Source organism: Rattus norvegicus, chromosome 9 (assembly GCF_021556685.1).
Source record: "Rattus norvegicus strain SHRSP/BbbUtx chromosome 9, alternate assembly SHRSP_T2T, whole genome shotgun sequence".
In the NCBI taxonomy this organism is placed as follows: domain Eukaryota; kingdom Metazoa; phylum Chordata; class Mammalia; order Rodentia; family Muridae; genus Rattus; species Rattus norvegicus.
Window position 1 is genome coordinate 61,384,948 of NC_141542.1, and position 24,121 is coordinate 61,409,068.

Sequence of the window (24,121 nt, forward strand, 5' to 3'; positions counted from 1 at the left end):
TGATGTCTGGCACGTGGGAAACTTTGAATAAATATTTGTTGCTCAGATATGGAAGTTGATAAACCAATGTTATTACATAAGCATATATATGATATATGCTAAAGTAGTTTGAGCTTTGAGGGCTCTGAAATTTGTAAGTAATATATATATATATATATATTCAGTGTAGATAAAAGCATTCTTTCTTCTCTGACTTGTTGTTTGTAGCTATCTTCATATCCAGTGGGACTAGAGAAGCTGAAAATGCTTCTGGGATTGGGATCAGGAGGGGCTGAGTTAGGATGCATTCTTTCCGGGATTAAGAGGCTATCTGTATTTATATGCCTGGCATTCCCTTCCTATACAGTTATGTCTTCCTGGTCTAGTAATAGCTTTCAAAGATCCATGTTCTCACCATGAAAACAACCCTGTGGTGACACCACCATCAGGGCCAGAATCTAAGTCACAATGTGAAAGCCTCTTATGGTGCATGGAACTGGAGAAACTTGAGTGATGGAGAACAAATCAGGGAAAACTACGGTATTGGAAAGTGGATTGTAGATGAAACTTTCACACAACAAATGTGTAAATCATAAACTGAGAAATACAAAAGGGTATAATCTAATCAGACTGTAAAATGAATATATATTTACTATAACTAATGACAGAGGTATCTTGGTTTTCTTTCCTCTTGTGCTGATAAAACCCTGACAACAGCAATTTAGGAAGGAAGGATTTCTCTCACAATTCCAGACAACAGTACAGTATTGTTAGGAAATCAAGGTGGCAGAAATTTGAAGCATTGGGTCACATTGCATCCATAGCCAAGACGGGGAAAACATGCATGCATGCATGCTTGCCAATGTCAACTCGCTCTCCTCTTTTCATTCAGCCCAGGACCTAGGTCTAGGGAAATGGTGCTACCCGTAATGGACTGAGTTTTCCCATATCAACTAATCAAGAAAATCCCATTGGCCGACCTTTTTTAGAAAAATTCCCCAGTGAGATTTTCCCACCAGTGATTCTAGACTGTGTTAAGGCAATAAGGTGACCCATAAAGGGTCACCAGAATTTTCTGTTGTTCAGTACAGTCCTGTCCCCAATACAAATAACAAAGGTACATGTGGATAACATCACATGCTATATACATTCTAATTTATTGGCTTGAACTTTACCATCTCTGATGTCTTCTAGTCTGGAAGTCTTCAGAGTTAGCAAAAGTGACAGAAATCTTCTAAATTGTCAACAACAAATAACTTTTTGTTGAAACACAGTCCAAGTATAGGGTTGTGTGACCAGATTTCTAAGTGCTGGTGAGAAAACTACAAGAAACCCAGACAAGAGCCTGTGACCTCAGTTCCTTCAAAAACATTGAATTTTTCTTGGATTAAAGATCTAGATTTAAAGTGTATCATTTTATTTCAAATGATTTAATTAAGAGAAGGTGCCTCATCAATGTAGTCAGGTAGACAACCAAGAATAGCCATTGCAATGTACCTAATCACTAAATTCTTTCTCCCCTATACTCATGACTGTGAATTAAACTCACGGTTACAGTTGGGTTTTGTATGAACAAAAGTGGCAGTCCTTTGAAGCATACGTTTTATTTTAAATGTGTCACTACTGTACTCTAGTTGGGTTTTAAGAAACAGTTTGTGATATTTTTCGATGCGGCAGAGGCATCTGGTTATCTTAAAAGCCATTATGCTGATATGCCAATTCATACCCCCCCTTTTTTGGAAATGATATATTTAGGATTTGTTCCAAAATCCTAATGACAGAGGAGTGGGATAACTATAGATGAGGTAGTTTGCACTAATGGCTGCTTTTCTGGAATATAGTTAATGGGTGCTGGTCTTTGGGTTTGAGCGCTCAGAGTTCTTTATTATAAAAAAGATTGAGGTATTCAGCATGGCTGTCAAACTGAGTGGGCAAAACTCTGTACTTGCAGTGGGTTTTGTGCTGTTTTACAGTGTGGACCTCTTTGTACTGTCTAAAACAGTGCCTCTTTATCTCCATGTTCCTCCTTTTCATCTCAGCTACCTATACTCCACCAAATAGAATATTCTTCCCACTCACCCTTCAGCCCTGAGGAAAGTGTTGGAAAACGGTTTCTGGTCTATGAACCTCTCACATTAGGATTATGAAGAAGCAGCAGTAACTGAAGGGAGAGCTCTTACCTGGTAGGATGTAACAGAGCCATGCCCCACTACCAGCCTTCAAGAACAATTGCATGCACCTACCTTTACAGGAGACAAGCTGAGTAAACACATCTCACATCTCAAGGCAATATGACATTCTATTATTTTATTTTCATAGAATATCACAGTAGCAAACAGTGTTCCAATTCAGAAGAACCCACATGCAGTTGATATTAACGGACTGTATTAAAGGCCCCTGTAAGTGACTCCAACAGCCTTTTGGATGAACTCCAGAAGTTCCAAGAATTTGAAATATTTGCTACTCGAGGAATTTGGAAGTTTCTCTTCTGTAAAATTTTTGGGGGAATAACCCAGCGAACGGTTTGGGGAATAACATCCATTGAGTCTGCTGGTACACAGACATAAAAAAAGGGCTGGCTTTCTTTTCTTTCTGAATAGAATCTGATGTTCTGCCAATGGGCATTTGCATTTGGCCCTAGCATCTGAGGGGCTTGTCTCTTCTTTGTCTGCCTCTGTTTACTGTGTAAGTGACTGTGATGTGAGCTCTGATAGACACTGGACTTTCCATATATATCAGATCTAGCCTTCTTTCTGTCACTGAGTTGTGGATTCATGTGAGAGTTGCCATGTTTTTTTGCAAGATTCAATTTAACACCCGACTCCGTTGTTAAGGAGGTTAAAGAGAAGCTCGTTCTACTCCATGTGGTCTTGGTCCAGTGCTTTCCATTATCGAACGTTATGGAAGATGATGTAGACTCGATTTCCACAGTACTAGATGAATTGTGAGTCAACCAGTCAGTATGCTGCATTTTGGAGTTTGACCTACATTTCCTATGCTGAGGCTGATAGAGAGGTTGTGCCACAGGGGGTGTGTGTTTTCTAAGGGTTCTAGTATGGCTGTCCTTTGGATCTTCATGGGAAAGTGGTTTCAAATAAGTTGTTTTATCACCTATGTGAATATCTGCCGATGGACCAGCATTAGGTACCGCAGACGGAAAGTCTTCTGAATCCTGAGTTAAGTAGAAATTGGTTTCTATAAACACACATTCCTCGCTGTTACTTTCTTCAGGAGCTTCATGTTCGCCCATCTCAGTTGAAGTCTCAGTATTTGTGGGGACCTTCGTCCAGTCGTCAGAAATCCAAGATGAATGTGAACCAGCAGTATTTTGCTGAGTTCCTGAAACAGAATGCTTGTATGCACTGGCTTTTTGAAACCATACATGGGATTTTTTATCTTTTTCTGATGTCATCTGTAAATTTAAATCTGAAAGAATTATATCATTTTGTTCAGTGCCTTGTAGACAAGGGTAAAATGAATTAGTTGGCTCCTGGATGTTTCTGAAGCATAATGAGCTTTCTTGTGGATTTATCTTTGGGAAAGAAACATGTTGTAAAATTTCTTTGTCAAAGGAAAGAGTACTGCTTTCCGCACTGCCACCGACTTTGTTACGTGGTGAGCCTGAACACTTACTTACCTTGGAAGTGTGTTTGGGAAGTGCCTTTGGTGTAGAGACCACAGTGACAGAAGGGTTAGGGAGAGAGCGGAGATATTTATGTTGCAAATCACTGTCAATTTCACAAAAAGACTTTTCATCAAACAGTACTACAACTCTGTTTGTTCGTTTTGGCACTTTTGTGGCAGAATGTATACACTTAAACAAGGGTTTTGGTTTATCCTGGTCAATGGCTAAGGCATAGGATTGCGCAGCTATTCTGGGAAGGCCCCTTGTTTGTATCTCCATTGTTTTTGTACAAAGATGCCTAAAAAGGTTGTCCTTTTCTTTCTTTGAGAACTTGTGGAGAACATGAGTTAAGGGGAGATTAATCAAACTTGCCGACAATGTCACACTTTTTCGCTTTTTGATGTCCTTTGGTTCTGTCATGCCCTTGTTGCCACTTGAAACTTTAGTTGTTGATGTCTTTACACAGCTGAGGGGAGGAAAATCTCTTTCATATTTGTTTTTTAAGTTGGCACATATATCAACTTTTGGAGGCTTACATTTTGTTTTTATAGGTTTCAGATGAAACTTGTGACTGTGATCTTCTGAAATAGTCCCTGCGGGGTGAGAGTCATACTTCTGTAAGGATGCTTTCACTATCTCTGGTATCTGATTCAATTTTATCTCAGTTGCTTTGCAAATTAGATGCATCGTAAGCTTATTTTTTAATTCTGGAGTAAGCTGTTTTAAAAGAGGCGTATGTAGCAATGAGGCACATATTTTTGGTGTGGTTGGACTCTCTGGCAAAGGAGGTGCTTTTGCGTCACCGGGCTTGTAGGCTTCTAATTCCCCTGGTCTTTCAGGAAGAACTTGTTTTTGGATTTTATTTTCTACAGGGACTTCAAAGACGCCTTTAAGCATTTTATAAATGGGAAACAAATGTTCTATAAGTGTTTTGTCTTCATTTTTTCTATCTTGAAATATTGTGGGCATAGTTCCTGGAACAGCTTCCCCTTGCTTTGAAAGCAAGGGACATTCGCTCATCTTACCTAATAGTGGGGTCTCAGACAGTGGCTGTAGGCCCGGAGATGGAACATCTATTCTCATGGTTCTTCCCAGACGAGTTTCTATAGTGTCAAATGAGTGTCTATGTATTAAAATGTCCTCAATTTTTCTAGAATCTGGTAATTTCTCCTGGAGTTTAGAAGGACTGACTCTCACATCCCTGCATGAATTTGTTTTTGATTCAACTATTCCTTCATTGTGAAGTGGATTTATCATGGAAACACAAAGACTTCTGATAATGATTCCTGAAGAGGTATCTTTACTCCTTGGCACCATGGTTTTTGGTTTGTTGAAGGCATATTCTAATTTCCTCTTCCTGCCTGGACTACTCCATCCCATGATACCAAGCATCTTTGAAATTGGGTGCTTTGGAATTCTCATAGTTGAATATTTGGGTTTCAGTTCTCTTTTCAGATTTATTATTTTCTGGCTTTTAGGACAAATAGGAATATAGGCATACAATGAATTAAGACTGCTTGTTTGAGACAATTTTTGTTCTAGAAGGTTTTGCTCTGCAGGAACAATCATTGGTGGATCTTCTTTCCTTCTTGTGACACACATCTCCTTAGTATTCATGAGTACCCCTGACGATGTTTGTGGACTGATGTTCACTACAGTTTTTTTATCCACATTTATCTGTAAAGATGTCCACTGATTTCTGCTGGGTACTGGGACATTATGAAAAGGAAAGGATTTTGGCTTAACCTGTAGCTCACCTTTGGCTGAAGGCTTGGCTTGCTCTATCGTCCTCACAATTTGCTTTCCCTTATCTTGAGATGTACTTGAATGGACAGTGCTTAGTTTTTTAAGTGGTATCTTTTCTGAAAAAAAGAGTCGAGAAACTGGAAACTTAGCTTCATGACTTAAAGTATCTTTGATTTCACTTTTCTTTTTGCAATGTAAAGTTTTAGTTGAAGGTTCTTTTTTATATTTTCCTGGCTGACCCTTTTGACATTTTAAGGACATATCCAGCACTTTTTGCCCTATTATGGCACCTAATTTTGTGAAATCAATTTGATGTGGGGAGATTGGTTTACGACGATCTGATTCAATATGTGGATGTTGACTTATTGGCAGGGTCCTAGTCATACACTTTGACTTCTGTAGCCTGGTTTGTTTCAGTAGCACATTGTGTTCTGGTGCCTTGAAAATACACTTACAATCAACCTCACTCAGCTCTCTGGTTGCTGTGTTCTGGGTATCTGCTGGTTCTTGGAAATTTTCTTGTGGATGATGGGATTTTATAAATCCTGCTGTGCCTTTCTGTGTTTTGTCCTGTGAATATTTAGAACCGGCTGATGGTATGGACAAGAAAGTTCGTGATGCAACCACAGTGAGTTCACTTTTATTTTTGTGTACTTTTTTCTCCAGAACCTTCATATTCAGGACAAATTTGTTTGCACTAAGAAAACATGAAATTGGTGAGACCTTTGCCTTTTTGCCAGGCACCTCAATTGTCAAGTCTACTGTTTTTTCTATCTGTTTTGAATATTGTTTTCCTTTTCCGACATGAGTACACATGTCCTCTTTCTGTGTTATTTTTTCTGCATTTGATAATGTTGGAATAATTTGTGGGAGTGGACAAGAAGGTTTGCTTTCTAAACCATCTAGAAGATGGTTTGCTTCAACTACTTGTACACCTTTACACTGCGTGACACCGCTTAGAGAAACTTTGGAAGTGTACATTTTCCTCAAAACTCGAGATTCATTTTTGTTATCATCATGCTTCTTTGGATTGGGGTCTTTAATGTGCATGTACAGTTCTGTTCTGTGGAGCTTCTGGGGCAGAAGTGATTTCCGTGATTTCAAAGTTATATCTGTGCCTCTCCTGTCTGTTATTTCTATTATTTCTTTTTTATATGGCTCTTCTCTCTGAGGCGTCTGATGATTTTTAACATCTTTCATGGTATCACCAACAGTGATACCTACCTCTCTAGGTACTGTTTCTCCTTTCATTGATATTCTCTGCAAAGCAGGATTTCTAAGTCTCAGTTTTGTGTTACTGCATTCTCTTTTCTCATACGATTGGGGATGAGGCAAATCTTGTGATAAAGAAGATTTAGTCAAAGCCAAGCCTTGTTCATTTTTAGGTTTCTGCGCTTTTATTTCTAGATATTTGTGGGTTATTATGAGCTTTGCTATTTGCTTTCCAACTTCTTTCTTTTCCTCTGACAAATGTTTTTCACTGTGTTGACTACTTGAAGAATTTCCAGTAGTTGATTGAATGGAAATGCTTTTTTCAGAATCTGTTGATTTCTGTAAGTGTCCCATTAAAACAGAGGGTCTTGTTAACATTGGTGCACATTCTTCTTTGATTCCCATATTCGCATTAAGACTAGGCTGGGGAGACATAGCAGTGGTTATCTCACTCAACTTCTTAATTACTGTTATTTGTGGCTCACTTCTATCTTCTTTGACCTTTCCCCCCTGCTTTCTAGTTTTCCACTGAAAGTCATTCAAATTCTGCATAGGTAAAACAGATGATCTCTTTGCCTTCAAATGTATATTTTTGGGATGCACTATGCTACTGTTCACACCCACATGCCTTATTTTACCTGCCTTTTCTTTCTGGGGCACATGCTCTTTCAGTAATTTAATCTCACTGTAAACTTTTCTATCAGCTGTCTGTGAACCTGAAAATTTCTTGAGTTGCAACTTTACAATTGTACTTGCCAGATCTAAAAGTTTTTCTCCCTGGATTTTGCTCTGCAACGTTTTGATACTGACAGTGTATGATCGTGGTAGGTTCTTTACCTTTTTATCTATTGATTTGGGGATCGTTTCCTCTTTCATCTCTTTTCTGAGTATATTCTTTCCTTCTTCCTGTGTTGATTCTTTTACACTCCTTAACACATAACCTGACGGTTTCACGCATATTATTCGGTTTGAGTCTGATATATCTTTAACCTCTGACAGTGGAAGAGAAAATTGTGTTTTTCCCTGTATATCTTTCTCTTTATTCACTCCAGAAGACACAGAAGAATCACTATTTGTTACAAACACATTAAACGTTCTTGCTTTTTCCTGTTTCTGTCTTACCTGTTCTTTATTTTTCCCATGGGGAGTCTTCCTCTTTCTTGGGGTACTGCGCTCACTTAGACTGAACACGTGAGTAGGTGCAGATATCTTTGCCTTTAAAACCGTGCCACTAGAGTGTGTTGAACAATCCGTGGCTGGGGTTTGCACTTCTTTCTGCACTGGGGGAAGAATTTTCCTCTTTTTTGAACATGTAGAAATTTGGTTTGTGGGTGCTATTTGCCCTGTTGTAAGCAATGGTATAGAAGCATCACGTTTTGTTGCAACTTCACTACAGCGTCTTGCCCTTTCTTGTTTCCGTCCTGTGTTTTCATTACTATTCCAACAATGAGTTCTTTTCTTGCTCAGTTCAGTTCTGTGTTTTTTGACACTGGACACATGAGAAGGTGCCGATATCTTTGTCATACAAATTGAGCTGTTGGAGGATGTCAAATTATCAATGTCTGGGGTTTGTACTTCTTCTTCTTCCCATGGTGAAGGTAGTTTTCTTTTATTAAAATTGTTAGCAATAGTCTTCGTAGATCCTATTTGCCCTACAGACAATGATATTTTTAGCACAGGGTAAGGCACATGACTTTTCATTGTTTCTGTTTCAACTTCCTCTGATGTGTCAAAGTTAACGACATCTGAAGAAGTGATGGCAGAACATGTTTCTCTCAGAGGCATGACTTTTTCCCTACTACTTTCATGCTTCTTTTTACTTTGCTCTTCAAGATCCGCTTTGAATCTTTTTATTTTGGGCACACATAAAAGGGGTGATTTCTTCATGTTCACATGTTTGGCCTTGGGATGCGCTGTGATTCTTTCAAATGTGTTTACTCCATCTTCTTCTTTAGATGACAAGCATCTTGACCTTTTTGTACCACTTATGTTATCATTCAAAGAAGATGCTGTAAAATTTAATTTTTCTGAATCTGAAGATTCCATACTCTGTGAAAGCAGAGAACAGGATTCTATTTCCTGCCCTATTATTTCTATGCCCAACTCACTGTGAGGTAAAGATGCCAAGGCCAAACTGTCACCTAGTTTGCATTTTCTTTCCTGCAAATGTCCCAAGTTTTCATTTACATTTGTCTGTGTCCATGTGCTGGTATCGGTTGCAACTGCATTTAGTTCATCTTTATTCCATAGCTCTTGTAGCTCTTGCTCTGTCTCTTTGATGTCTAACTGAATTTTCTGTGAAACTGTTTGGTTTTCTTTCAAATGGATGTCTTTTTCTGTTTTTGTACTCTCTTCTTTCTGCATTACATATTCCAAGGAATGTTTTACACTGTTCAAAACAGGTCCAAAACCAGGCTTCTTATAAACAATTTCCCTTATATTTGATGGTCTTTGGAGCTTTGAGCAATGACTAGAAGATTGGGTTTTTATTTGCATAGCTTCCTCTCCATTTAGTCTTGTGTCCACGTGAGAGTAAGAAAGAGAATGCATGAAAGGTTTGTTCCAATTCTTCATTTTTTTATATCCCTGTATCCCTTTTTCCTTTTCTTCAGCATTATATTGTAACTCCTGTGATGCTGAAGACAGTTTCTGTCTCAAAGATAGTCTGCTTGAATGTAATACTTCCTTGGGCTCTATCTGCAATCTCTCTTTCAGCGGCATATGGTTTGCTTTTTTAATGCTCCTTAGAACACCATCAGTTAGCTCTCGGTACATTCCCATTGCACCTGACAATTCTAACACTGCTGGTGATCCAAGGCACAACTTCGTGATTTCTCTTAAATACGCCTCCATTGTTTTAGGATCCCATTCCAGAAAAGGTGAAGAAGGAACAGAATCCCAAGGTTTACTCTGAACTACATCTAGATTATTTTTGTTGCCCTGAATAAATTTTTGTATTTTATTGTCCCACCATGGTTCCTTTTCATGTAGCAAATATTTAAAAGGTGGCTTTTTCCCCTTCCGAGCAATATGTTTCAGGGTTATTATATCTTTCAAATGTGGCATATTATTCCTATATTCTTTCCTCTGTGGAAGATAATTTAATTCTATTAAGTCACATAAATTATCTCTATTAAATGGATTTGAAAATGGTACTTTTCTGCCTTGTAGTGATAGCAGGGGCTTTAGTGGTGGAAGGCAGTCCTTTAGTAGTTCTGACTTATTTTTTTCTACTTTTATTCCTGTATTTAAATTAGATTGTGATAGACATGGTAAGGAAATAAAAGATTGTGTTTGTTTCATGTCTGATTTACTTAACATTTCTTGTACTTTGCCTTGTTTTGTAGTGTCAAAGCCTAAAGTTAATCTCCTTCCACTGGATGAATAAGACAGTATTGATTCCTTTGTCTTTAACATAATGTTAGAGCCTGTTATTCCAGCCATCTTCATTTCTTTTATGTCAGACTCCTCTTCCTGTGATTTGTACTTTTCTTGTCTTACATTTCTTGAGATGCTCACATCAATTTTCTCTTTATCCAACTTGAAGTGAGGTAAACAGAAGGGTTCACATGCTTTTATTACAACTGAACCTGGTTTATCCTTTCTATGCTTCATGCATATCATTTTTTCTCTTTTGGAACACTGTGGTTCTACTTCATGGCTTACAGCATAGTCAGTGGACGTATTAGGTGGAAATTCTAACCTCTTCAAGTTTGTGGCTTTTCTTTCAAGGCACATTATATCTTTCATAACTCCATATTCTATGTTATCCTTCAGTTTTACATTTTCATGCAAACACTGCATGTATAATAAAAGGCAATGCATGAACACCTCAGGTAGATATAGCTCCTGTTGCTTCTCGTTTGTTGCTTTATGTGATAACAATTCCTTTGTGCTGACTCTTAGCATGGGCAAGCGATCATTTGACACTGATTCAATTCTCTGTGTTCCATCAGATGACTGCTTTCTTTCTGACAACAAAAGGCCTGGGCATTTTATAGTTTTACTGCCTGACTCCAAAGGCACCACCTCATCTTGTTTTGTTGATTGCTCTGAAATAATTGAGGGAAAAATCCACTTTGGTCTACATTCACATGCAGTACTTAGTTGATCTGTAGATGACAAATCTAGCCCCTTTGTCCTGCTTGATGTGTTGGCTTCTTTTGACAATGCTTCCTTTGCCTGAGGCTCTAAATGTGATTGGACATAAGAATAATTTGGGGAGCAAAATACATGTTCCTCTGGATTCTTGAAAGAAAATGGCAGGTAGTGCTGGTTTAATTTTTTTATTCTTCTTTGCTGTTCTCCATATTCTCTATTTAAGGTGTTATAGTCCAGGTTACCTACTGCTTTTAATGCCTTCTTTATCTGTGGTGGTGTAATCCTATGTATATCCATCAAAGATTGAGGGTTAGACACTTGGAAAGCCTTGCATGCATTTTCTTGCCAATCCTTGCCTCCTTTAGTATGCAGGGTAACTCCTTCTGAACTTGAAGATTGATCTCCTAGAACATTTACTTCACTTGATGTTTTTTCTACCACTGGTTTAAAAACTTTTGGATGTAGAGCTGCTTTTGCTGAGATTTGTTTCTGTGTATTTTCATACTGAAGTTGATATAATATACAAGATAAAAAAAATTCCAGAATTTGTTCTTTGTTCTGGATAAAAATAACCAAGTATCTTGGCCTCAATTTTTTGGAACTGTCCACTTTCTGTCTGTTTAATTTTAATGGACTGTCAACTGGTTCTGCCTTTTCTTTTCCCTTGAGATCCCTTTTGGGCCCTACACCACTGTCCTTCATTGTCGGACTCCAGATTTGTTTTAAGTAGAAAGGAGCCCTCTTGTGGCAATGTACAGAATGCGGAATGATTCTAGGCTTCTGAGTGGTCTTTGTACAGTCTTTCTGAGCTGTAACTGTTTTGTGTAGAGCCTCTAGATCTGGGCAGAGAGATGCCTGTGCTTTGGAACCTAGTTCTGTGTCAGTTTCTCTTAATCCTTCTTTTCCAGAGATATGGGAAATATTTTTTATGCTATGATACATACCCACTTTCTTAGGTACCTTAGTGTTTTCTGAGTCAAAGGACTGCTTAACTGGACAGGCAACAGACCCCGAGCTTACCCTGGGAGTGCTTTGTTTAAGCAGTTCTTGCACCTTACATGCTTTTTCCTGGAAAGTATCCAGCCCCATGAGAAATACGTCATGTTCTTTGGGACTTAATATATTTATTTTCTTGGGTCCTCCTCTCCTGGGTGGAATTGAAAGTGCATGTTTGACGGAGTCTTTCACAACTCCCTGCTTTATGCTTTGTGCAGTGGAGAATTCATAATCTGCAATTTCTCTGGGTCTTTGAGCCTCAAGCCTACTGTAATCAGTTTCTCCCGTCTCTGGAAATACAACACGGTATGCTTCTGGTTCCAAATGGGAATTGAAGTTGATAAGTCTAAGCTCCTTCACCTGTTGACCAGTCATTACTGGATCTTTATTTTGTGGAATAATATCTAATAAAACCATTTGGTGTTCTTTGTGCTTTATAGTATATTGTGTTGGTTTTCTGACAGTGCTTGATATTGGCTGTACAGATAACCTTTTAGTTTCATTCATTTTCTTCAGTGTCATTTGTGGAGGAATATATGGTTTTTGTAGTTTGCCTTTCCCCTCTCTAACTTCCATAAGTTTTTTTATTTGAGATGCAAGGTAGCCAGAAGCACACAACTCCTTCCAAATTAAATCTGCCACCATTTTTACTTGTGCCAGCTCCTTCTGTGTCTTCATGCTATGTCTTAGTTCCTTTCTGAAGCTAAGGCTTCTATATCCTGCAATGTTAAGCAGCCTTCCAGAAGTTGTCTTCCTCACCTTCGTATTTGTCCTATTTTGATACAGGACACTTTCTGTGAATGGTGTTCTTCTGTTTTGACGTGTAACTTTGGAAGCAGGCTCATCTGTATAAACACCGTCTAGGCTGATCCCTTGTACACACAGCCTTTGCTCTCTGCACAATGAGTCTACACTCCTTTTTGGCTCTGTCCCATCTCTTTGCCTGGACATACCACTGTTGATAAATTGCGTCCTTGATGGTGAATCATTTAGAAATGAAATTGACTTCCTCATTGTTGTTTTTATGTCTTTTGCTACTTCAATTTTTTTAACCCCTCTACTTTTTTTCCTTCTCTTTTCCTGTTCTTTAATAAGCAAGAGTAATTTTTCAATACTTCTTGGCATGTGATCCATATCAGAAATATCGTCTTCATTTGGGGTATTCTTTTGCTGTTGGGTCAAATTATTTAAGATTTTATTACTTATTTTCATGACTTCTTTTGACTCTTCAGTATGAGGCTGGTGTGGTACATGAGGGGAAATGGATCCCAGAAGAGGATCTGTGAAAAGATTTTGTTGCTGTACCATACAACTGGGAGTAAGCAACAGTTCCTTTGAATCGAATGGCTTGTCCATTACTTCCAGTCTTACCGTCCTCTGTGGACTTGATGGCTTGATATCTTGTTTCATTATGATTTCATTTGTCATTCTGAAATGAGAAAACGGTTTCATTGGCTGGAGAGCCATTTCTGGTCTCCATGTCCCTTTCTCCAGGGAATTTTTGTGTTGTAGGCTATCTTGTGGGTCACTGTAGACATTTGTTCTTATAGTACTTGGGTTATCTAGCCCAAGACTATCAGTTTCTGCTTTTTGTGACGTTAACTCAGAGTTCATCCTTCTTCGTAAATCTTCTGGTTTGCAAGTGTGGTCTGACTTAACCCAAAATTGCTGGTGAGTGTCCTTGAAAGAGCTATGATCATGTGCCTCTTTAATATTTTCTTCTAGTTTTCTAGATTCATCAACACCTCCTGAGCCTGACATTTGCCTTTGGTTAGATGGTTTCTCCAGAATTACCTGTGGAAGAATGCTTTTGCTCTCTTCCAACTCGCCTCTCTCCAGTTTTACTCTGGTAAGTATTTTAACTGGGGAGATAAAGCACTTGGGGTCCAAATTAGTTTTTCCAAACAGGTTTTTTATATTTCTCCTCAGCTCTAATGTGCTCTGATGCTGCATGCTATGTCCTAGTTCTTTTTTACTGCTTCTGCCCCCATGTGCAAGAAGTAGAGAAACTGGTGTTTTCTTGGCCTTCAGCTTTATTTGTTTGACACACACAGCACTTTTCATACTCAATACTTTTGCCTTATCTTTTTGTCTTGTGGTTTCCAGATAGGTATGGTCACTCGCATAAGATCCCCACATAGGTTCTAAGATAGTAGGCTTTTCCTGTTTCTTGAGCAGGGCACAAGGTGAAGACGTTGTTTTCCAACCTGTTTTAAATTCATTGTTCTGCTTTTCAACGTGAAGAGAATGTGCATTACAAGGAAGGACAGCCTCTTGGCCAAACTCTTCTCCAGCTTTTGTGTTTCCTTCTTGATCTATTAAATAAATAGCTCTTTTCTGAAGCGTTATGTCCTTGGGGTGAACCATGTTAGCTGAAAAGACTTCTGGTTTGAAAGGATGAGATTGTCTCTTTTGATCTGCTTCAAATGGCTGGACTCTCTGTGAAGGTATTTTAAACAAAACTGGCTGTCCAAACTCCTCTTTCCTCTTCACTATTGCTTTGTTCAAGCGATTTCCTTTTGCAGATTTTCTATAAATATCCCATATTTTATGGGATAGTTCTGTTTTTATATGTTGAATACATGGATAGACAAATTTTATGTTTGTATTTACCTCATCATTATCTACTTTTATCTCTGGGGTTCTTAGTGTCTCAAATTCTACATGAGGTGACTGTGAATCTGTGGCCTCCATTACCTGTGAAGGCACACCATTTTGAGCTGACAGGTTAGGCATTCTCATGTTACCAATCTGCTTTTTAAATTCTTTGGAAGTTATTAAATTCCTGGTAATAGAAGTAACAATTTCTGTCAAATAAAATGGAGATTTTTCTTTTAAAAAAGATTGGTCAGTTTTCTTTTTGCCAAGTTTGGTAGTGTCATTGGCCGGCTCACAGATTTCTAAGCAATTCTGTGACTTCCTCACATTTGAAAGTGCATTTTCGAGGCTTTCTTGTGTGTTGGAACCATCTTTGTCAATAGAATCATTGTACTCCATGTCTTCAACTAATGACTCCATATGTATTGGCTGTGTCTGAGTAAATTTTGATATTCCCAAACTTCCCTCTGCTTTGAATTTACTTTTTCTATTAGTAGTTGATATGAAGTGAACAGTGTTTTGAAGTATATCAGTTATGTTTCCACTGAGTTGTATGGCTTTCATTTTGACTCTTAATTTAACTTTCTTATGGTTTGTAATAGAGTATCCACTTATTTTAATTATCTTTGAAACTAATAGCTTCTTTTTTTTCATAGTTGAAAATCTCTGATTCAACACACTTTCATTTTCTGGTAATTTAATCATGTTTACCTGGCTTTTAAAGTCAAATAAAGCAGGTTGGAAATTATAAGGTCCCAAGAAAGTTGTGGCTAAGTTTGCTTGTAACTTTGCTTTTTCCTCTGCTATAGATCTTTGAGGTATTTGTCTATAAAAATCAGTCCCTTCTGCTGTATTAAGTAACAGTTTATCAGTTATCAATTTGAGTGCACAAATTTCAACAGCTTCAATAGCATGCACTATCTTTCTCAATAGGTGTTTACTATTATGGTACCTTTTCTTTTTATGGACTCTTGGGTTCTGCCTTGCAATACTAAGCAGCTTTGAAGCTTGTTTTGTCATGGGACTCACCTCTCTTTTGCCTGGAAACTGTAATGTGCAGTTCTCACCTTTTTTTTCAGATGATGTAAGGCTGGGCTCCTGTAAAGGTTTCAAAGTCCTCAAGTTCTTTTGACTCCATGCTTTTTGTTCAGAAATGGGGTAGGCATACTTTCTCTTGGGATTTCTATCCCAGGTGTTGTCACATGGGGCAGGGCCAATCTCAGATTCCTCTGTATTTAGAAGTTGTAACATTACCCCTCCTGTGCTGCTTGGCTGGTTACTTACACTGACTGGCTGTGCTTGCCCATCATATAGAGCTCTCTCTAACTCACAACACGGTGCCGAATTAATCAACTGTAAACCAGATTTCACAGAATTAGGCCCTGCCGTAGTCTGAGAACTGAAACTGAAGTGCTGGGAACTCAGTGGGTTTCCTTCTTCACCTTGACTTTTTATATCTTTGGTGCCATTTGAAGTAGCATCCTTGTCAGTGGAGTATGCATGACAAGATCTCTCTTCATGTACGGACTGGCTGTGAAGCTCATGACTAGATCTTGTCCACATTATATCCCTATCTTTTACTCTAGTACATGTACTAACATCGAGAGACACAGGCATAGAAGAGATGGCATTTAGGGGTGGAACTGTCACAGGTTTACATTGTTTTGGCGTTACACATTCTGTAGCACGTGCTTTAGCAGCTAGATGATCGGTACTCATTTCATCTCCCTTTTCTATGAATTTTAAATTCTTACTTTCTTTATATGTAGGTGTGGACAAATCCAAAGTGTCTAACGCTATTGCTGCCAATTTCTGTGTTAATCTTTTACTTTTCTCTAATGTTGGGTCTCCTAATATGATTATATTAAGACTATCAAGTAAGACCCCAGATTTTATTAGTAATTCACAGATCTGTGATTTCAAGGTTTTGGGAAGTAGTTTTTTCCTATGACCACACTGTGGAATAGTTAATACCTTAGAAACGAATGCTTTCTTTCCTTTCATAGTCACACCTGTTGAAGACATTTTACCTTGTAAGGTTTTGTCTGTAAACACCTTGCTCTGTCTTTTAGATCTTGGTACACCGGGAGTTGAGAGATTCAAAGACTCTAAGATATTTGGTTGTAGATCATTTTTAAGCTCATCTCTGTCCAGCTTAGTCCACTTGTTCAGTTCCTGTGCCTGAGCTCCGTCAGCTGAGCTGGGACATTTTTTCCTAACAGTGTTAAGAACTTCTATTTGTGACTCTTCTGACTTTAGGGAATGAAGCTTTGAACTTGATGTAAACATGTCATACTCTCCGAGAGTTTTATCTGCTGACTCACTCTGCTGTGCGACATCTTGTTCCACAATGAACAGAAGGTCTCTCCCTCTTTGTTTCACTCCTTTATGAGAGTTAGGATCCCTGCTTGGATGTGAATAAAAGATAAAATGTTGGCTATGCCGTGGGAGTAACATTGATAATGTGTCATTATTTTGCTTTTCTTCTTTATCTTGAATATCAATTTCTTTGATTTCATCTGAAATAAACTTCCCTTTGTGACACAGTGTCTCTGACTTCATTTGCATGAAACAGGGTGCTTTCTCGCTCAGTGAGCCTTTCTCTATCTTGTTGCTCATATTAACTTCAGGTGCAGCATTGTTTGAAGAGGAAGTTTCATCCGCAAAGTTTTTCTCCTGATATGTGTGTTTCATTTGGGTTGAGTAACATTTCATTTCCCTACTATGGTTTGGATTAATGTATGAGACCGATAGTTCCTTTGCCTCCTTTTCACTGTCACCAGTGTGTTTGTTGGGTTGTCTTTCATGAGATAAACCACATTCTCTTTTAGATAATGCATTGTTCTTGACTTCCCCAAACTTTAAAGGGTAAACGCTGAGATAGGGTGCTGGCTTTTCCAATGGAAATTCGTCTGGGATGGGGAATGTTGCAGAACATGAAATAGCTTCTGTGAGTATTTGTGGTACTACCTGAGTAGTTGTTCTCTTTACTTGGTTCAGTTGTTTGTCTGATCTAAGAAGATTGTGGTCTTTTTCTTGATTCATACCAAATACAAGACAAGGGCTCTTTTTTGAGGTCGGGAAGTCTTCTGGCTTCCCTTTCCCCTCCTCTCCATAGCTCCTCAGGCTAGAAAAACTACTTGCATCGGCAGAACCTGAGCGGACTGCATTTCTTCCGCTTGGTGACTTCTCTTGCATTAGTTGCAAATGACCAAGTCTTCTTATTCTCTGTTTTTCTGTCCAGGGTTTTGATCTTCTAATATTTATTTTGGACAAAATATGTGCCTTGGAAGGAACAATGTACAAACAGGCAGCTGCTATGTTAGCTCTTTGCTGCAGATCTTTCATTTCTTTGTTACATTTCAGTTTTTTGCCGAACCTGAAGTTAACTGTCTGTGGTTCTATTTCACTCATAGTTCTACGTCTCTGACTCAATGGTGTCTGCTTCTTTGATCTTGGTGTTTTTCTCTCTCCTTTATGTCCATAAACAAAGGACCTTGTAACAGAGTCGGAAGACTGCAGGAATGTCACCGGCAGGTTTGCTGATGTCTCTGAATAGTTTACTACAGGATACAAATCTAATTTACTTTCAGAGATTTTTTTAAATTCTAAATTTTCATCTGTTTGGTTTGCAAAATCACCAGGCGAAAAGGTCCCTACTTCAGATAAAATTTTAGGAACCACAGGAAAGTTTACACCATTTTCTGCTTTGGTAGTTTTCTGTAATCCTTCAGCCTCTAGGGGATCCATTTGTAGGTTAGCCTTTAAAGCATTTTGCAGGGAATTGTTTTGGATTTTTATATTTTGACTGTTAACAGATGGTCTTTGACATATAGGGGAGAGTGATAGGTCTGGGAGAGTTTCCGTCCTCTCATCTGCGTCAGCCCACAGATGTTGGCCATGCTGTAGAAAGGGGTTTTGTTTCTCTTTTTGAGGTTTTTTCTCTCTATTGTAGAATTCACTACTCCCAGCAGTGTAAGCAACACGGACTTTGCTTGCTTGCTCTCCCTGCTTTAGTTGCGCATGATGGAACACCTCCCGAAATCCACTATCAATGGTTAAACAAACAGTGTTCTGCCATTCAGGTAAAAATGCTTTAGCTTGGCTTATCTTTTTAAATTTGGCCTTGAGGCTTAATTTTGACTTTTTATTGCCTCTGATAGTGAATGTTTTTGAAGCTGGTGGTTTCACCTTCTTTACATATTTCATCTTCACTATACTTATGTTTGCGAATTTTGTTTGGTCTTTTTTCTTTTTAGATCGAGTCAAAATAGGCATGCAGTAAGTTAAAAGCCACAACAGAGCTTTTTGCGTAAAAGCGCAGCTAATTCCCTCTGCATCATTCCCAATACTCAGAGCACTGCTTTCTCTTGACTGGCTCAGAGAGTCTCCCATCACTAATTTTTCTGATGTTGGAGGACCCAACTCTGATTCTGCAGAATTTAGGAGCTCTGTTTGTGTAGATGTGCTGTTCTTTATATTCTCAACATAAAGCGAATCCATTCTTAATGAGTCAACTGGATTCTCAGTTGCTTCTGTGTAAAATTCTGCTTGAAACATTTCACTCTCCATTTTAACCTCCTTCACCGGCTGTGTATCACAACTGAAGCTCCTCTTACTGTGAGCCCCTCTCTCCCGCAGCACCTGTCCCACCACTTTCCCACCGTGGCAGGACTGAACTTCTAGGGTATTGCTAGCTTCATTTTCTTTAGTAAGTGAATCTAAATTATGTTCTTCCTTTTCAACTTGGGGTTTGGGGTGTGCTATTTGGATATTTACTGTATTATTAGGAATGCTAGATCTCTGAGGGTGAACACTGAGAGGCCTGAGTGCCAACGCTGCATTACATAGCATTTGTTTAGTAGTGCTTTCAAAGCTGCCTCCCACTCTTCTCCTACGGATCAGAGTGTCACATGCCCTAACACAAAGTCTCTGGGTAAATGCAGGTTTCTTCACTTTTATAATTTTATGTTTGACCCTGATTACATTTTTTGTTCCTGATGATTTTTTTCTGGTTTTGAAAGGTCCTGTGGCAACTGCACATAAGTCTTTTATCCAATCTTCTTTGTCTTCTGTAATAGGACCATCCAATGACTTTTTGTCCTTGCCATTAAAAGGGAAACAACATTCTGTTTTTTCAATTAAATGTTCACTAGTAGGCAAGTTCTCTGGCATTGAAGGTGGGTGCATGGGACCTGCAGCCTCTTCTGTGTCTGTAGCTTTGTCTATTCTTTGCCACACTTTTTCAACTTGTAGTGGCTCTGTCGAAGGACATGAGCTGGTCTCCCATACCGTCTGTGTAGAAATAGTCTGTGACTCTACTTTTTTCTCTTTACTTTGAATTGTTTTATTTTCTAAGTGCTCCTGTCCCATTTCAAATTGGACACTTTCAACCTTTTGCTTAAGACATACAATGACTCTCAAGTCTTCTGTCAGCAGTGGAACGGTTTCTGTACTTTTTTCTTTATCCCCGTTGCATTCTTGTGGCTTTCTAACTATGGAGCTATCATCAATGTGCTTTAGTTCCTGGATTTTCTTTTCATCTAGTAGTTTCTCTTGTAGTTCAGAGTGACTATAATTTACTATTGGTGTATCTGCCTTGGCTTTTAATTTGCTATATATTTCCATATCACAGGGTTCAGAAATCATAGCCTGCATAGTATCATGAGAGGTATCTGACACTCTTTCATATTGATGTCTATTTTTTGTATTGCTTGAGGCGTTGCTTTCCAGCTTTTCACTGTCAGTTTCTGTAATATTGTCATATTCTGTAATAGTCATTAGTGGTTTCTCTTCCTTCAGATTTATGCTTCTCGTAATCACTTGAACATTTATATCTTTCAATTCATTTTTCTCATGCTTTTGGGATACTAGGGTAATAAGTAAATTGATACCTGAAAAGCTCAGATCGATTTCTTTTAAATTTTTGGCATTCTGTATTCTTTCGTTTAGAAAGCACTTTTGTGTGTTTGGTATACTGAGTGTCAACTCGTCTACATTCTTTGTAGTTTGTATGTCCTTCTGAACTTCTATTTTGGGTAATGAAACATCTTTCTGTAGAGACTCTGATAACACTTCTGAAAGCGCCTCATGCTTTGGAATGTTCAGGTCAAGTGTGTGCTGAACTGAGTCCTCACTAGTTCCGTCTCTACTTGTTTCAAATAATGAACAAGGAGCTGCCACTTCCTTAGTGTTGATCATGGATGAGTGTTCTATATTTTTAGTAATACTCAAGCTTACTCTATCAGTAGAACTTGGATAATTGGTTTTTTCTGTATCTGTTAATCTATGTTGCTCCTGCAGAAAATGTTCATGATTTATTAAGTCTGGAATGACCATCTTTAGACTTTTTATGAAATACTTTTTAACATGGCGAGTGATGAGTTTAGAGCTTAGCTTAGAAATAAGGTACAATGCTATATCTGACATTATTTTCCTTTGATGTACTATTTTTTTCTTCTTACATCTTAACTCAATCTTACTTCCTGAAGTATGACATACTATGATTGGAAATACCTGTGAACAAGACATTTTCTTTGCTTTTAGAGATAGAACTTTAAGTCTAAGCTTTTTTTCATTGTCTAGTATCTTTCTCCCTTGCTTTTTAATGATGGATGAAAGAGACATTGAACTGTATGCATGATACTGGTTTGAATCCAATGAAGCCATGAATTGCTGGGCTTCTGGCATTGTGTTTTGTTGTGTCACAGCTTCAGCAAACGAATGTGAACTTAAAGATAGAAATTCAGCATTTTGGAAATCACTACGTTGCTCTTTGACTAAATAGCTACTCTTGTTTGGGTCATTAAAATCAATAGAATTTTGGGTCCCACTGATATGTTCATCAGACTTTATGTCCTTGGTTGAGCCTTTTATTTCAACAATACATGGTATATCGATGAAATGTTGGCTCTTATCATTATGATATATATCTTGGGCCTGGAAGGAGTCTTGCATGCTGCTAGAAAATGGCATTGTCATAAAATTTAGAGGTTGAGCAAAACTGTGCTGCGTGCTGACTGACTCTTGGTTATAAATAAACTCTTGGGTTTGTCTAGTAAAATGTGCTTCATGAGTCATTTGATTCTGTATGGCATTTTGGTCCACGAAAGTATCTTGTGCTTTGGGAGGACTAAATATTTTATTAGAATGTACATTATAAATTAATGGTTCCTGAAATTGGTGGTGCAGACAATCAGCTTCTCTCACTAACCTAGCTTTGGGGTTCACAGGGATTTTTCTTCTTATATTTTCTTCTACTTGTCTAATTTGGTCATCAGAAAGAAATAAATGGACAAGGGGGCATGGTGTCACATTGAGATCCTTATCTCTTATAAATTGAAAAGTGCTTTGAAAGTTAATATCATCAGGAAGTGAGTCTTTTGTACTGTTGGTTTTCATTATTGAAAATAAATTACTAGTGGAAAAGTGTATTTCTTGATATTTACTTTGCTGATCTTTTGAATCAGCTGACCGAGCTTTGGGGTTCACAGGGATTTTTCTTCTTATATTTTCTTCTACTTGTCTAATTTGGTCACCAGAAAGAAATAAATGGACAAGGGGGCATGGTGTCACATTGAGATCCTTATCTCTTATAAATTGAAAAGTGCTTTGAAAGCTAACATCATCAGGGAGTGAGTCTTTTGTGCTGTTGCTTTTCATTATTGAAAATAAATTACTAGCAGAAAAGTGTATTTCTTGATATTTACTTTGCTGATCTTTTCTGTGGCTTATGAAAATTTTTTTTACTTTTGAGTGAAACATTGACAAAGGTCCACTAGTCCCACCTGAAGATGAGTGACTTTCACAAAAATGGCTTTCTTGAAATTCACAGTCATCATATGAAGAAAAAGCTCTTTCTCTACTGTTATCTCCATTCTCTTCAGATGGAGAAGTAGTTGTAACTCTTCCTGAAAAGGTTTCAATTCTAGAGATAAGAAAACAGTGTGAGTTGCAACTTACAATAAGCATTTTTATACACTATCACTCTAGACTTAAGAAAAGTCTATCATAGCTGAAAATAAGATTGTTTATAAACATGAAGGTAAAGGTGAAGCTATCACCCACATTGTTAAGGAACTCATCACCTCAATTTCCTTTAGTAGACCAATCAGTTGTTGAAGTGAAAAAAAAAACATTTATTTAAGAGTAAGAGAATTTCTCTCTCAATCTCTTTATAGGTATTTTTTTAATAATAATGAGTCAAGGGGTGAAGATTATATGATTATAAAGAATATCTTTCTGTTTGTTGTATAAACATTGTTATAAGGAACAGTGTTATGGAATTTAGGATACAACAACAGAATATCTCATCAAGTGTAGACTTTCTACAGATAGTTGATCTAGCCAGCTATTTACAAGGAAGAGAATAACCTACATTTGGGGGAAGTTCTTCTCTGTAGACCTCTGGATCACAGCAATGATCATAGTAATGAACATATAGCAAAGATGTTGCAATTTTCTTCTACTGTTTTCTTGTTTGACTACTCTGTAAACAAGAGCTCAGACTATCACCTATAAACCTTAGTATGGTGGTTAATTTATATGTCACCTTAGCTCAGCTGTGGAGTCCAGATACATGCCAATATTACAATGGATATTTCTGTGAGAGTGTTTTAAGGATTTAGATAAATGATCCCATGGGGAAGAGAGCTCGAAACCTCAGAAGTTTCGGACACTCCTGAGAAATCAGAGGAGACAACTCTCTGCCCACATTCCCAACCCAACGCCTAGTGCCATCTGTGCCCCCTGGGCACAGGAACCTAAGAGCAGTCAGGAACAGGACTCTTCCAGTTCCTGCCTGCACTGAAAGCTAAAAGCCAGCCACCAGGAGCACCTACACACCCGAGAGCAGAGGTAAGATCAACTTTTCTGCTCCAAGTGACCTGCCTAGTGTACTCAGGACACACAAAAGCACAAGTCCTCAGGGACAGGGGACTTCCAGTTTCTGACTGTGCTCAGAACTGAACTGATCCCATCCCACGGTTCTCTGCTCCCAAATCATGACGGGGAGAGAACTGAACACCCAGAAGTGAGAACAATCCTGAGACCGCAGGTCAGACTGCCACTTCTGCCCACCTTTGCCCACATCCCTGGCCCAAGAGGAAACTGCATAGTGCCTCTGGACACAGGAATATGGGAGCAGTCAGCAGCAGGAACCCATGGTCCAGGTCTGAGACCTGAATTGAAGTGCACCAATAAAGCAGCTCCCTGTACCCAAATCCCGTGGGGGAGAGAGCTGGACCCTCAGAAGTGCGGACACTCCTGAGAAATCAGAGGAGACTACCCTCTGGCCATGTTCCCAATCCAAGAGGAAATCACCTAGTGCTATCTGTGCCCTCTGGGCACAGGGGCTAAGGAGCAATCAGGCACAGGACCCTTCCAGTTCCTGCCCATGCCTAGAGCTGAAAGTCAGCTGCCAGGAGTGCCTACACACCTGAGAAGAGAACACTGTGGCTAGAACCAGCTGAAAGAAAATAGGAAAACAGCCACTGTCAGAAACAGCAAGACAAGCTAACACCAGAGACAATCTGATGGCGAGAGGCAAGCACAGGAACCTAAGCAAAAGAAACCAAGACTATGTGGCATCATCAGAGCTCAGTACTCCCACCAAAGCAATTACTGGATATCCAAACATACTGGAAAAGCAAGATTTACATTCAAAATCACATTTTATGATGATGATGGAGGACTTTAATAAGGACATAAATAACTCCATTAAAGAAACAAAGGACAACACAGGTAAACAAGTAGAAGCCCTTAAAGAGGAAACACAAAAATCCCTTAAAGAATTACAGGAAAATACAACGCAACAGATGAAGGAATTGAACAAAACTGTCCAGGATTTAAAAATGGAAATAGAAA

General features: G+C 38.5%; 1 protein-coding gene across 4 annotated transcripts in view; it reads right to left on the bottom strand.

Annotated features, from left to right (window-relative positions):
• Positions 1 to 2,269: 2,269 nt before the first annotated feature.
• Positions 2,270 to 24,121, bottom strand: part of Lrtm3 (leucine rich repeat transmembrane protein 3) — a 37,236-nt gene continuing 15,384 nt past the window's right edge. For 2 of the 4 annotated variants that reach the window (NM_001447207.1, NM_001447205.1), the window contains 1 exon segment: positions 2,270 to 22,184. In NM_001447207.1, coding sequence (NP_001434136.1) covers positions 2,354 to 22,184 — 19,831 coding nt within the window. In that variant the 3' untranslated portion in view covers positions 2,270 to 2,353. 4 annotated transcript variants of the gene reach the window in all.